The sequence below is a fragment of the Oreochromis niloticus genome, linkage group LG23, assembly GCF_001858045.2.
Source record: "Oreochromis niloticus isolate F11D_XX linkage group LG23, O_niloticus_UMD_NMBU, whole genome shotgun sequence".
Classification (NCBI taxonomy): domain Eukaryota; kingdom Metazoa; phylum Chordata; class Actinopteri; order Cichliformes; family Cichlidae; genus Oreochromis; species Oreochromis niloticus.
In genome coordinates, this window is record NC_031986.2 from 30,431,090 (window position 1) to 30,446,287 (window position 15,198).

The 15,198-nt window shown below is 37.2% G+C and overlaps 2 protein-coding genes across 6 annotated transcripts in view; both read left to right on the plus strand.

Moving 5' to 3' along the window:
* The window catches only part of naaladl2 (N-acetylated alpha-linked acidic dipeptidase like 2), a 460,031-nt gene extending 447,360 nt beyond the window's left edge, over positions 1–12,671 (plus strand). For all 3 annotated transcript variants that reach the window (XM_005451121.4, XM_013270770.3, XM_025903118.1), the window contains one exon: positions 8,056–12,671. In XM_005451121.4, the coding sequence (XP_005451178.1) occupies positions 8,056–8,296 (241 nt within the window). In that variant the 3' untranslated portion in view covers positions 8,297–12,671. The remainder of the gene's footprint in view (positions 1–8,055) is intronic.
* A 2,258-nt stretch (positions 12,672–14,929) lies between these two features.
* Positions 14,930–15,198, plus strand: part of si:ch211-51h4.2 (uncharacterized) — a 93,093-nt gene continuing 92,824 nt past the window's right edge. Inside the window, exon 1 of one of the 3 annotated variants that reach the window (XM_013270751.3) lies at positions 14,930–15,183. In XM_013270751.3, the coding sequence (XP_013126205.1) occupies positions 15,039–15,183 (145 nt within the window). In that variant the 5' untranslated portion in view covers positions 14,930–15,038. The remainder of the gene's footprint in view (positions 15,184–15,198) is intronic. The other 2 variants (XM_019351686.2, XM_005451126.4) reach the window with 2 other exon arrangements.

The window sequence follows — 15,198 nt, forward strand, 5'->3', positions numbered from 1 at the left end:
GGAAGGAACAAAAGGCTGCAGCACATGAAAAATGAACTTACTTCGTATTTATTATGTATTAGATTTAATTACTTTTTAATTGCAGGTGCCGGAGCGCAATTCTGGGTCGCTTGCTCAAGCACCGGTTAAGAAGCTATCAAGGGACTCCAATGGTCACACTGATTAAATATTTTAGCCTTTTGTGAAATATAAAATCAGCCGTTCTGACAAGGTCATTATAACTAACCAACTACCCATGCTGCTGTTAGAGGCACCAAACAGCAGTAGACACTGTCACTGTGCCCTTCCATCATAGTGATTGTGGTTCTGCTAGATGACAGAACACACATGTAAGTAACCAGATCTGACTATAGATACAAATCAAACAAGCGTGACAAGGACGTGACCTTGACCCAGTTTTTACCTAAATTAAATCAGCCCAAGCTTTTATTGGTATCTACCGTCAGAGAACATTTGAACACGATATCTTAAAAAGAGTGGATGCTAGAGTCCTAACAGACAGACAGACAAAGAAAAGGAACCGATTGCATATTCCTCCCTTCAGGGGGAGAATATACAGATGATCTAAAGCTTTTGATTACACCCCCACTTTGGACCTTTGACTAGTGATCTCATTGTAAAGCAGGTTCAAGAAGAGAAGACAACAAAAAGCTACAAATTTAGAAGAATATACATACAAGTAACCCTCCCACTCATAATTTTACACAGTCTCTAAATCACATGCAGTTCCTCATTTGGGCAGCCATGATTTAAATCCCCATTAGCCATGTATCTTGCATTGAGTGGATCCACTTCTTTTTCAAGTTCTTATACATATGGAGCAGAACAGCAATAATGCAACATAAAACTTGCTTCACAGTATTTCACACATATTTATTCCTTCTGACAAAAAAAGTGAAAAGGGGAATAATTTACACTCAACAGTGTTTGATTTTCCTTTTTTCCCCCCTTTTTTTCCCAGGCGGCAGCTTTTCAGGGCAGAGCAGCAGTAATTCATTGGCTCTGCTCAGTGCATGTGCAAGAAAGTGAGCGCTCCTAGATTAATTGATGAATTTATTTTAGTCAAACTGTCCAGCTTAAGAATAAACACAATGAATCATATCAAATTACATTTACTTGGAGACAGCTGACCTTGACTGATAGTGAGGACTTTTTCTCTCCAACTATATTTCTGTCTCATAACAGTAACACCTCTGTGATGTTTGATTTTAGCATCCGCACAGTGTCTGGGGCGTACACTGTCTCCCCCCCGACACCTCTTTGGCTGTCTACTTTTCCACTAGATTCCAACAGAATAAATAGCTTCTGCTGTTCAGTGTTATTCACAGTTTATGGCAGTAATAGACATGTTAATTGTTCTAGACTGCCATTAGCATCCAAGCTAAAATTAGCTGCTCCATCATGCCTGGAAAGCATTAAGGCTTAATAGCACTCATTTATAAAGGAAGTTACCATTCACTCACAGGACTAAGACTATTAGTCTAAGAGTGCTAAACAGTCTTTAAAATGTTTACTTTGACAACATGAGGTGCATTATATGCAACCGAAACACATAATTAGGACATTTTGTCTGCTCAGTGAGGCAGTAATGCTAACTAAGTCTTAAAAATGTCTGTGATTTGTTTGTATGATAGTGTTGCTTTCAAATAGAAAGATGGAATAAGCATTAAATTACCATTGAATTCCATACACTGTGTTTCTGCTATAAAATATCATTTGACAATTTGGGAAGTTAGTGCAGCCTTATGTCATCTCAGTTCAAAAATGAACTTGGTCTTGAAACAGGAGAGAAATCCAGGATAATGATTAGCCCTGGCAAAGAGGGTGGTCCTATGTGTGGTTTATACTTATGTTCAACTCTAGGCATAATTTTTAATCTAACTGATAATCCAACTAATTTGCAACTGCAACCACTACTTTGTAGCAGAATGCTGCCTTGTATGCATCACAAACACAGCTCTACCACACTAACACAACACACACAAAACACATCTTAACATTTTCTTAATATTTATGTTCTTTGATCATATTTTTGAAGGGAAGGAAGTGTCATCATGATGGTCTAGACTTTATGACTCACAGTAATGATTCTTTGCTCCACCTAATGTGTCCAACATGATGACTGGAGCTCACACTCAGCGGTTGCAGAGGTACAGTTACTTAGATATTCCCCTCGATAACAAACTTCAGTGTGAATTACATGTTGATGCTTGAGCTAAACAGTCCAAACACAAATACCTTTTTCATTATTCTGAGATGAGGTAAATATTTTACAGAACTGTCCTTGAATCTGAGACTCTTTTGATCAGTTGTGTAGGTTTCTGTTGTACAAATAGCCAAGCAATAACATTGCATGGTTTGGAAATGTAACAATTGGGCTGTAAGTGTTCTTAAAAGATACTAGTATCTTAGAAAGTACTCCAAAGGAGATAAACTGTGTGGACATTTAAAAAAAGGCAGGTCCTTCTAAATTTAATGCCATAGCAGATAATCTGAACCATCTAGCCTGTAGATAATTTGCAATAGTGACTTTAGATTTTGCTTTCGAGACACTTGCATGGATAAACTAATGGAGTCCATCTGTCATTCATTCTAATGCTTTCACTATGCTGATGGAAAGCACTTTGGATAACACTTTAACTGTGCTTCTTGTAATACTGTTTTCTCTCTAATCTGTATTGCACTTTGTTGTGTGTGTGTGTGTGTGCGTGTGTGTGTGTTTTACACAAACTCCAGTTGCAGAACAAACGTCCCCTATAGTCATAAAATGAGGACAATGTTAAACCATGAACCTTAAGTCAATAACGTCTACAATAACTGCATTATGAAAATACTTGAGTACTGAAGTGCTGGAGAATTGATGCACAGGTTAACTCTCTTCATTCTGTTCACTTTGCTGTTCATTCTTAAAGCACTTGTAATGTCTTTGCTATTAACATGCAGGATAATGACACCGGGCTCCTTGTTAACAGAAGTGAACACACAGCAGCTGATAATGAACACAAATGTGCGTACACTATCCCTGGGAGGTCTGTAAAGTACTGCAGCCTTAAACTCACAGTGTGTGTTTGTCTCTTGCAACCACACAAGCAAAAATACTGAACTTTATATTTGGTGTGATTTTTTTTGTTTGTTTGGGTTGTAGAGAAAATGATTCCACCTCTTCTGGTTAAATTACTACAAGGATCACCAGCGACAGTGAAAGGCATGTAATACCAAAGAGGAAAATCTGTTCCAGTAACACAAGGTTTAATCAATATAAAAAAGTGTAACGTGAGGAAAACCAACATGTACAGTACAGCTTATAGTCTCAACATTAAAAGGAGAAAATGTCTTATTTTGAAGAAATTTTAAAAAATTCAGAATAAAATAAATTTGGGATTTAGCCTTTTGGAATTTCCTGGTTTTGCTGCAATATTGTTGCAACACAGTCTGAGGGCAGATTGTGATCATGGACACATGGACGTAGCTTCTGGATCTGAAAAATTAAACCAGTGCATAGGAGCCTAAAAACGTGTACTCCATATGAAGGCCGCAAGATGCTGCAAAAAGACTTTCAGTCCCAAGTCTAGAGATAAACAGCTTTCTGACGTCTCCTCTGGGAAAACTTTCCTGCTCAGTTTATGGGCTCAGTCACTTTTTTTTGGTTATCCTAAATAAATAATTAAGTCTGTTTTGTTATGCTATTTTTCATTAATGGGAGTTATCTGGCCAATTTATTGTTGATCAAAAGTCATTAGCCAATAATACAGTCAGACCCACCCTTCTTCATTACATCCATTTTTTGTAAACAAGACAGTCCTAAACTCAAGGCCTTAAGACAGGACTATAGTGGATGATGTCAAATAGCTATGTGCATCTTTTATACTGTCTGTGAGTGTTATATAGTTACAATAGAAAATACTTCAGACAATAGAAAAAAAAAATCAAATTGTAATCAATATCTGATGACTACTAAACCAAACCCAGTTCTGTGGATACATCCAGAAACACTTTTTCGAGATACTTGACAGCAAGGACAGATTTTTCCCAGTTTCTGTCTTTACATATATAGTTCTGGGAATCCATCAGCTCTAAAAGCAATTTTTTTTTTCAGGGCTTTCAGAAGTAGGAAAATCCAGTAGCTCAGCCATGATGGCCCATGCCATGAAGCTCCCAGTGTACGGCCTTTGTGCTGTGGTTTGGAACTCTGATTGAGCAGAGTGGTGGCAAATTTTACATCAATGTCCCTCAGAACTGGGTCAGCCCACTCTGTCAAACACTTCTGCCTCCTTGGATGTGTCATCACTTACAGTTGATGAAAGAATATCTAAGAGGGGAGTCAGCTTTTTAGAACGGCTCACTGTTTCTCAAATGTTTGTAAAGTAAAACTGTATGGCTACTGTAGGTGCTTGGTTTTATACACCTGTGGCAATGTGCTGTGCTTACAATATCATACATTAATTGAAATAAAACTAATAATAATACCAGTGTGGAGGAACTCGGAGGCAAAACCACTGGAAAAGTCTCATTAAAATAACTCAAGTGTGATGTGAACTAAAAACTGGGCGCATAGATGTTTGTCAGATATTCATTGGCTCTGCTGGTGAAATTGAACTTTAAGAGCATTTTTTGGAGAGTATTTATCTTTACTAATGAACATGATGAACGAGTCAACACTTGGAATATCCTTTTAATGCTGTGAGCAGTCTGAAGATGCTTTCAATGTTTAAGCCAAAAAGTACATTCCAGGTAAAACCCTTACATGATGTTTTAACTTTGGGAAAACGTGTTGAGTTATGCGTAGGACAACTTTGACTCCTTCTAACGGCATCGGCAATGGTAGGGGTGAAACATCAGTCGAGTCCAGTCAAACTTCCTCTTTTCATTCACTCATGTTACATTTATATCCCAGGTGTTGATTCAAGTAGAATTTATCTGAGGCACTACATGCAGTAACCCCCACTGACTGGCCGATTAAACCGACTGCAAAGCATCAGACTTGGGTGGAACTGTAACTGATTGATGTTGGCTTTAAAGTTTATTTTGACTGTAATATCACTGGGACACGAAAGGAGGTGGAGGTACTAACTGTGATTAAGGATTATATGAATCACTCAGATCTCGAATTCCTCCAGAGGAGGAAAGACATTTCCACTCCCTGCCTTCCACAGCCACTCATGGGGTACAGTACATTGAAAAGAAAAGGCCTGCAGCTCATATAAACATAAAGCTGCAATGTTGATATTAAAACATCAAACTCAGGACACAAATCTAAAGTTAGTGCAGGGCAATCTCCACACATCATATGCACCATTATTTTAACTTGTCTGCCAATTTAACTTATATCACTGCATTAGAGGATGATTCCAAATAACAAGACAAAACAAAAAAGTATGATAAATAAAAATTAAATAACACATCTCATGCATAAATACATTTTTAATATCATCAACATTTTATATTGTTGGGTTTTTTTTCTTTTCTTTTTTTAACTTCATAATTTCAACAAATCTACAATTTTTGCAGCATGCAGAACTTCCTGATTTTGGCTTTCTGATAAATGCAGTATACTCCCCCACAGACTGAGTAGCACATGAGCTATCATTGCCATCTACCATACATATTTGCACTTTTTTTTTGGCAGTAAAAAATCCACTCAGTTTATTAAGAAAGTATCACAACAAAAGTAATTTCTGACTTTATATTTTAAAGTAATCCCTCAACATTAAAGATAAAAGCTCAAAGACCTCTATGAGCAAGCGTTTGGAGACAAAGAATTAGAAAAAAGACCTTTAGTCTCATGAGGGTGACCATCTGCCTGGATCCGTAGGGGAAAGGGGAAAGAGGAAAGCACAAAGAACTAACATACAACAAAGAGGACAAAAAAACAAACTATGAGAGAGAATAATACAAAGTTAATATAATATGCACTAGTGGAATATAAGTATGTAGAGTGCAAAAGAGAGGAGAGACGAAATATATCATTGGAGGGCCTCCAGCAGCCTGAGCCTATAGCAGCATGATCATGGATGCCTCACGGTAATCTGATCCAGCCCTTAACTAACCTCTATCACAAAGGAATGGTTTTATTTCTAATCTTAAAAGTAGGGAGGTTGTAATTGACTTGAAAGGATAGTTTTGTTCAGTAGTAGAGTAGTTATTGCTGGCCAGATTTTCATACTAAGTCACTGCCAAATATTTTGACACCTATTCCAGTTTGTTGTTGCAATGGATATTGGAATATATCAAAGTGTCTCACATGCAGCAGCCAAATTCCATGTATCATATATCCTATTATCCTATTATACCTTTGTAAATATTGCACCTAACCATCCTTAACTTGGAGGAGAAGCCTCACTGGTGTCATATGCTGGTTTTATGTTGTAGAGCAGATACAGAATCTTCATAGCACTCTGACTTTGAGTCTAAATTGTGTACTGAAGGTCAATGCTCCTTCACACCCTGCAGCCCACGACCTGTGTCTTAACACATGAAGAATCACTCCATTTACTTTCTGAGACTGGCAGTTCAGCCACTTTAAGAGAAATCAATGTACTTGAGCCCCGAGGAGCGCAACACTCTGCAGTCACTGCCTTTCTGACCTACAAATGAGTATTCTGCTACCCTCAAAGGCTCATCTCTATTTATATACATGCTTTGCTTTAGGTGTGTGGCAGTGAGTAGCAAATGTGACAAAAACACAAAGAGATACAGAATGCAATTGTTTAAGAACAGCAGTTTGTGTTTTATAGTACGCTAATGAATTTCATTTGACAAAACGTTTGATAATTCTGTTATTCTCGTGACTTTTTTGACGATATAGGCAACATTTTGAAATAGTTTCATGTGAGGTTGTGCCTTTTTTTTTCGAGATCTGTGAGCTAATGACACCCTAGCCCTGACATTTGTGTTTCATTCAGCAATGCCAAATTACATGTGAAAAGGCTAAAAATGCAAAAACATGACATGCAAAATGGGCCGGCCTAAAGTGCCATCTTGTTATACACAGATCCATGATATGACATGAGGTAGCGCTCTGTGGTGTTGATGGCAGTGAGCTTTGCTGTTCCCAGGGAATCTCTTTCATCTTTCCCAACAAACCAAACAAAAACCCTGTGCCAAGTATAAAGCAACATTATGTTATTATGTTTACTCTGTGTGTCCCTATAAAGACTTATGAGAATATATGAAAAAAATATGAGCTGTCAGCACAATGAGTGCTCCATTTCATTGTTACTGTTCAACACAGATGTTAAAAATCCAGTACACCTGGCAGTCATCTAGAATTAATAGAACATTACATTATGTATGTAACTAGCATTTGGAGTTTTAATGGGCTTGCTCCCACTTTTACCAAATTTATATCCATGTTAAAAAGATTTTATGCCTTTAACTAAACCGGAATTACTTGAAACTCACAGAACGCCTCTTTACTGCCTGTCTTTTTCAGTTTTTAATTTATTGTAAAAAGGTTTATTTTTTGATGGCTGCTGCTTTTATTATTATTATTATTATCATTTCTTTTTGCATTTTGAAAAATACAAATATGAAATGTGCTTCACAAATAAAACTGCCTTACTGGATAAATGTAATCATTAATTTAATTGAACTGTGCTGCCGTGCTACATTCTGCTATTATGAACTTAGATGTAACTTCAGATAAACTAAAGGTGCACATAGCAGCATTTCAGACGTATTCTCCATACAACACCTGAAGATATCACATGACTATTCATGCACGCGTTTTCATGTTAAATGCATAAATGCACAACAGCTGCTCCTCTATAGAGAATGAACTCAGCAACCCCTGTTTTATTCATGTTTAATTAACCACTGATGGCGAATGTTGATGTTTCTGTTGTCTTCCTGAATCGGTGAAACAGAAGTGACTGATTTGACTCGGTGAATATGGTTGTCTGCACCAAACTTCCCAAAGTTATTGCCTACCACTGAGCTTTAGACTGGGTAGGCCTGGGGGTCCTAAAACGGATTAGTATGGATGTTATATATATACATTTTAAAACATGCCCGAGGTATTTAGTGACACTCTCTTTTCTTTATGTCCTTCAACAGGAATCTGTTATACAGCCTTCCAGGAAAGACTCCTCAGTTTTCCATCTTGAAGTTCCCTCAGGAAGCTGTCCTGCCTTGCAGCATCCCCAGCAAAGCAATCAAACACAACTCCGCAAACAAAGAAGTACTTTTCCACAGCGCCACAAACCAGTCTCTGTCTCTCATCCTCAGGGCCATCCAGTCAGCTGAGAGGCTTGTGTGTTTTGGTTTGGACTTGTTTGAAAATTATTCAAGTGAATGAGGATTTTTGCTGAAACGGACGTAACTGGCACATATTAAATTAATAAAGTTTAATTCAATGCAAATAGCAGAAGACGGCTGATCTTCTAACTAATCTTACCCATCATACTATAGTCCTGAAAAAGGTTTAAGGTCACAGGAAATCCACCTATTGAAAAAACAATGCTCAAAGACATTGGAGCTGCCATTCCATAGTATCACCAGTCTATAATGTGTAAAGTATAAAGGTGTTCACTTCCACACCTCTCCAGTAATTAGTGTCAAACAAATGACAGCGATATGCAGTTCGTATCATAGAGAGACATTTCAGAGACTTGATTGATGAATGTATTGAAACAAATTTAACACACACTAGGGCTTATACACGCATATGATGCTTAGACGGTGAGGTTCTTTAAATTGGAATAAATTCTCTACCAGTGAACGTAATAAACAGCATTAGTACTTTCTTAGTACTTTACACCAGGTATGTAATTTGTGCCTGAAAAGTTTCCATCAGGAGCAAATCCCTGCACAAGATTACTTTAGAAATCATTTTTTCAAGTAAAAATATTCAGTCTTTAGAGCTGTAGACACAGTACTGAAAGCTGTTGTAAAGCCAGTGGGCAAAAATGGTTTGGGTCAGGGTAACTTTGACAACCTTGAAATGTTGTTTATACTAGAAAACAGTTCATGTTAACTTTGCACTCACTGCAAGCACAATTTTTGGGACAACAAAATTTAGGAAAGCTGCTCCCTAAAATGTTCCAAATCCGATTTTTCATTTGGTGTCAAACCAAATACTAGCTGCCCAACCAAATGGCTAGTTTGCTTAGTTAATTAAAAAGCAGCTAATATTTTTTAGGTAATCCAGAGGCCTTTTTCTGTTTTACTAAAAAATATTATAAGAATTCATAATAATTAATTGAATGTAATATAGATTTTGCCTCAGGATGCAAACAGTTGCTTTTGGGCAGGGGAATGCAACGTTAGCATTAGCAAAGTTAGATGCAAATTGTAATATTCTTATACTCAGCTCTCTGTGTGGCTGCGTGTAGCAAAAAGCCATTCTAGTATCAGCCTACCCAACAATCACCCTTTTGCTGTTGCTGTAAGCAATGGCATGTTACTGTAAGGTCTGCTGCATTTGATGAAGCGCATCAACACAACTCAACTTGACACAGTAACACAAATAAAATCAGCTATTCCACAATTTCCATGTTGTAGCATAGTCAGCAAAAAGCGTCTTAAAAGTAGCTGTTTTAAATATGTCTTCATAGATGACTATGTGCAATGCCACTAATTTCTCCTGCTGACAAAACTAATACAGCTCATCAGTGTCAGGTGAAAAGAAGCGGTTGTGTAATCCTTATTTTGAAGTATGAATGGTGGCTCAAAGCTGGGACTGGCTGTGTCATGCAAACGCCATATGTGAAAGACAAGTGAGAGAAATGCAAGATTAAAAGAGGGGCAATCAATAGACAAACACAGTCAACGTTAGTGTAAAAGGCATTTTTTTAATCAGCTGAATCAGATATTCTGTTTGGCTACTCAGAAATCCAGTCCAGTGTAGTATTGCTGACAATCTCAGTGTCTACATATATTGGAAAATAGGTGAAATATTTTAGCATGCATTCATTTAGTTTTAAAGCAGAATGAGCAGCAGCACACACTGTAATGGCAGCTGTTTGACAGTTGCTTTCTATCTCCATTTGTCATTTATCCCATTTTCTCAATGTGTGCACAACATACTGCAAACTCCTAGTGTTCTAAGTGACAACAGTCCTCTGTCTCTTTATTCTTCGCACATTCTCTCACTAATTATTATCACAATCAAGCAATCTCTCTCATTCGGCATCAGTTCGCTCTCACGACAAGACACTTCTGAGTCTAAGGCTGATGTGCTGTTTTTAACAGCCTGCACATGCACGGATGGAGAGCTGAGCAATAAATCTCTTTTTTCGTCACCGTTTTTAATTAATATCATGAAATAATTTGGGAAACAAGAAGAGGATTGTTGTGAGCAAGAGCAATAGTATATCCTGGTTTGTGGTTTTTAAGCTGGAACCAATCTAAAGCTGTGAATGACAGATCAACAGCTCGATAATCCTTGAAATAACAAGAATCGTGAGATATAAATGATAGAAAAATAACTGGTTTCAGGTTTTTTGTAGTTAGGCATGATGTTTGTAATAGTAGTGACTGTGATAAAAGCAATAGGAAAAAGATAACAATTTTATACGTTATATTTCTTATCTTGACTTATTTATATTAGTTTGAATGTGATAGACTTTTGTAGCATAATTAAGGGGTGGGAGGGTAATGGATGGGCTTAGATTTTACATCTTGTAATTTCTTATTAAATTAGAGATTTGTAGAGATTACACACTTATAAAATGTTCTGAGAAATAATTAAGCATCTGGAGAAATACCAACAGCGTTGACTACAATTGTTTTTCTTCCCCAGATAATCTGTCTGCTCTCTCATGTGTTTTAGTGTTTTTGCATTAATTGCGATGCACTCAAACAGTTGAATTTCAACCTTTCAAATATTATGTTTTTTTTTTTTTATTATTTCCTCTCAATTTCTAGAAAATATTTGATACACAAAATTTTTGTAAGCTAAACTGATCATTTCTACATATGTTACTATCCAGTTTGTAAATAAGCAGAAATGCAATACTGATTTGATAAGAAAAAAACAGTAAAACTCTTCAGGGATCAAAAAATGTAAATGTCGAATGCTTTAAATAATGTGCCTTTTATCAGAGGAGAAAATGCTTTAATTTATTTAAATGGCAAACCAAAAACTTTAATTGACTGACACTGGAATCTCATCAATAAGTCACTGATGTGGCGTTAAAATATCTGATTATCACGATCGTTTATTGGAGTAGCATTACACTGCATTTTGACTATATGCAAAACAAGTTTTAGTGGTGATGTAATTGTTTAAAAGTAAACACAGAAAACCCATTCAGCGTATATCTAGCTTAGCTATAGATTATGGATTGGCTGCTTGTGGTAAACAGACTGGACCAACAGCTGTAACTGTAACAACTGTTGAATTTTTAAGTTAAATCCAACTTTTGAAAATTGATTGTTGTTACTAAGATTTTTATTTTTTTTAACTAGCTTGCTGTTTTAGCTAGTTAACAGATATGATAATACATATGTCATGTAATTAATCAGAAATTCAGTCAATACAAATGGCTAAAGGTTTTAAACTATCATGCATGCTGTGCATTACATACAAACCAGGCACATCAGTGGACTACCAATACAATAAGCATGTTATGCCTGCTCCGGTTCAGGTCTTTATTTTGAATATTTAAAAGACGTATCTTCCCTTTTTTTAAAAGAGTTGCTTTGTTGTTTGATTAGTCTTTGTACACTTTGTAAAGTAAATGTATTGTCTGTTGTGTATTGTTCATGCGTGAGACATACTGATCCTGTCACTGTGTCACAGACTTAACATACAGTAAGCAGACTACAGTTCTAGATGGACTGTAAATTACCTAATTATCTACCACATACAGTTAATCCGATTTCTGACAAACTAAAAGGTCATTTTGATTCCATTTGGTCTGATGGGTTACAGTATGGCCAGTCTGCTTCACAGCATACTCTTTCATCTTTTTTGGTTTTGGTTTATACAGTAATTGCATGAGCCATGCAGAGTGTCATCATTACGTCACCATTTTGTACATGGATTATTGTTTTTGGCTATTGCTATTGGCTGTTAATATATTGTACATAAACCACCAGAGGTTCACAAACTTTTTTTTTTTAATGAAAAGGTTACAGGCATGACAAGATAATAAGGGTACGAGGATAAAATATCACGTAAATATGATTATCTGCAGTACAAATTGCATAATTGCACAAACACAGATTCACCTGACCTCTTAAGAGGTCTCAACCCACAGGTTTAAAAGTACTTGACCTGGCTGAACTGTGTGCTGTCTACTGTGTACAGTATTTATTTGAAATTTTGGACAGTTAGGCTAAACCGATATGCAATGTGAAATATATATTTTTTAATAAAATTAGACAATACTGGAAACTGCTGTATTGTGGAATTTGCACAAAATCTGAATGTTCTGTTTTCTAATTCTCAACATTTGCATTCTGCAGTTATTAATCACACTGTGTTGTTATTGTTTTCTTAATTGTACATTTAAAATGGGAAAAAAAATATTGTTTTAAAATGCTGTCATTAGTCGAATCATTCGGAGATTTAGATTTAGTATGGCCTGGTTTCTTATGCATGACATATTAACACTAACCTGCTTATACAGGTTGTTGGCATGGATTTTTTGTCCTCTTCACTATGTAAAGTCTTGTTGAATTTTTAATGCAATAAAAACAGTTTTAAACTTCTGCCTTCATTTCTGCAACTGTAAACTTACATGTGCCATTATGTTTTCAACATTTGGAATAATGTTAGAGTTGTAGCTAAGTTAGGCACTTTAATTCCAAATTAGGGTGACAATAGGGATAAGGTTAGGTTATCTCTGTTTATGAAATTGTCACCTATAAAAAATACTCACACGGGAAAACTTATGAAAGTAGAACTGCAATTCTGAAATACATGTATGAATACGTGCTTGTTTAGAATATGGCTAAATGGTTAAAACACAACCAAAAGTGTAGCTCTATTGTTAAAAGTAATTATTAAGATGAAAGCAAACTAAATTAGGGAAAGTAGTATGTTTGGATAAGGAATAAACTGAATAAATGAAAAGAAACACTTAAAGGTCAATACATTTTTTGTCAACTATTATTTGCCTGCAAAATGAGTTCGAAAATACAGCTGTCAGTTCACCAATCAATCTATATTCCTAGCCTGACCTATGGCCACAAGCTATAGGTAGTGAAGAGGAGAAATGAGCTTCCTGTGATAGAGGAGCTCCAAGACATAGTGAGGAGTTTAATCATCCAGAAAGGGTTCAGAGTAGAGCTGCTATTCCTCCACATTGCAAGAAGTCAGTTGAGTTGGTCATTATGCCTCCTTGACACCTAATATGTGTGTTTGGGGCAAGTCCAACTGGCAGCAGGCCCTGGGGCAAACACAGGATATGTTAAAGAGAGATTATGTCTCTCAGCAATGCTTTGGTATACTCTCTGAAGAGCTGGAGGGTGGAGGGGTTACTGGAGAGTGGGCAAAAACAGATTTTAACATTTTGGGTGCCTGCTCACATCCACCCAGGTCAGCATCACCTGTGAAACAGAGTTCAGCTTTTTCATGTGCATAGGGTACAGTGGTAGGAATTCGTAACTTTACCAACACAACACTCGCAGTCAAGGTTCTCCTTGCTTCTGATAGGTTCAGGTTAGGAGAAGCTGGGTTATGGGTGTTGTTATTATTATTAATGTACATAGATTTCAGAAGCTTTTATTGTTATATTGGTATTTGGCTTTCCACCGTCAGAGCTATCACAACTCAGAAGCCTGAGAGATGAAACTTGTTTACAAACTTAAAGAAGTCCATGTACCTCCTTTGTTCAAGCTATTAAGGCAAACACGATCTGAATGACAGCACCTATACAGACATGCTGGCTTTCCATCCTTAGCTCTACTCCATGTTGAGCTATATGGAGTTGACCTACAACTCATTTATTTCAGCATGATGCTCCAATGCTGTAAACAGCTTGTGCTGTAAGGGAGTTTTTAGTCTTCAAGCAGCCACAAATGTTGAGTGTGGTTGAGGTCAGGCAACTTTTGGGTGAACGTCCATGACAGTCAGCAGGTCTTGGGCTTCGTGCATGAGAGAGCTCTAATGTGTACTTGGGCTAATTATCGTGCTGCAGTACGGATCTTTCTACACAAAGATGAAAAGGTGCAGCGTGCTGCTGTCAATAGCATGCTAAAGCAACAGGAGTTGGTACAACAGCAGGAAGAAATGCTGGCCAATCAAAAGCTCACAAACAATAACACAGAGCACATTCCGATGTCAAAAAATTTGATAAAGATGCCACCTTTGACGTTACAAGACAAAATCTGTTTTCCTTTTCTGCAAGTCTTCACCCTAACAGGGCTTTTCCAAAGGCTCAGTTTGGCCATCTGCATATAGACAAAAGGCCAAAATGCATAGAAAAAGCTATATTATGTCCCATGTAAGTGTGGACGTACCCTAAGCCAGATGCCCAAACAATCTCATCTGGTTCCTTTTGATGTGGAGGAGCAGCATTACTGAATAAACAAAATTATCGAGCTCCTCATCCCATCTAAATGCACAAACTACCCTTTTGTTTCTCCCATAAATCTCTGCTTCAGATAGAAATCAGTACGTGGACATCATTGCTTTCTTTAGCCATTATACATACACAATATTTATTACCTATTTGTCTTTATCAATATCATGTTAAATGCAAGCACTCTGTCAAGTAATTTTGTCACATCTACTGAACCATCCCACATCATGCCTCAGCAGTATTTTCTGAAATATTGTATAAAATATTGAATAAAAACGCTGCTTCTGTCTGTGTGCTCCCGTCTTCTGGTCTGCTTTTATCACATTAAGTCTGTCTTTTGCAGGCTGCTTCCTCTTTACATGCTCATTATATTATTCACCATACCTGTTTCGAGCTAGCTTTGACTCAAACGTCCTTTGGGTGGATCACGCTCCAAACAGAAAGAAAGACCATCGGGCACGCGCAGCATCCCGACGACAACGCGTGTACGCGCGCTGCGAGAGAGAAAGGAGGGAGAGGAGGAGAGTGAGAGAGGAGATTGGGGGGGACAGAGATAGGGTAGTGAAAATGATGGCGACCGATTCAGTGGAGATAAGAAACCAAACGAGCCCCTGTCCCATCCCTGACAACAGTCTCAGCACTCTGTCCATCAAAATAACGCGGAAAAACCAGGACAGACACTGGAAGTTGCGGTTTATTTATCTGCAGTGCTGTGAGTACCGACACA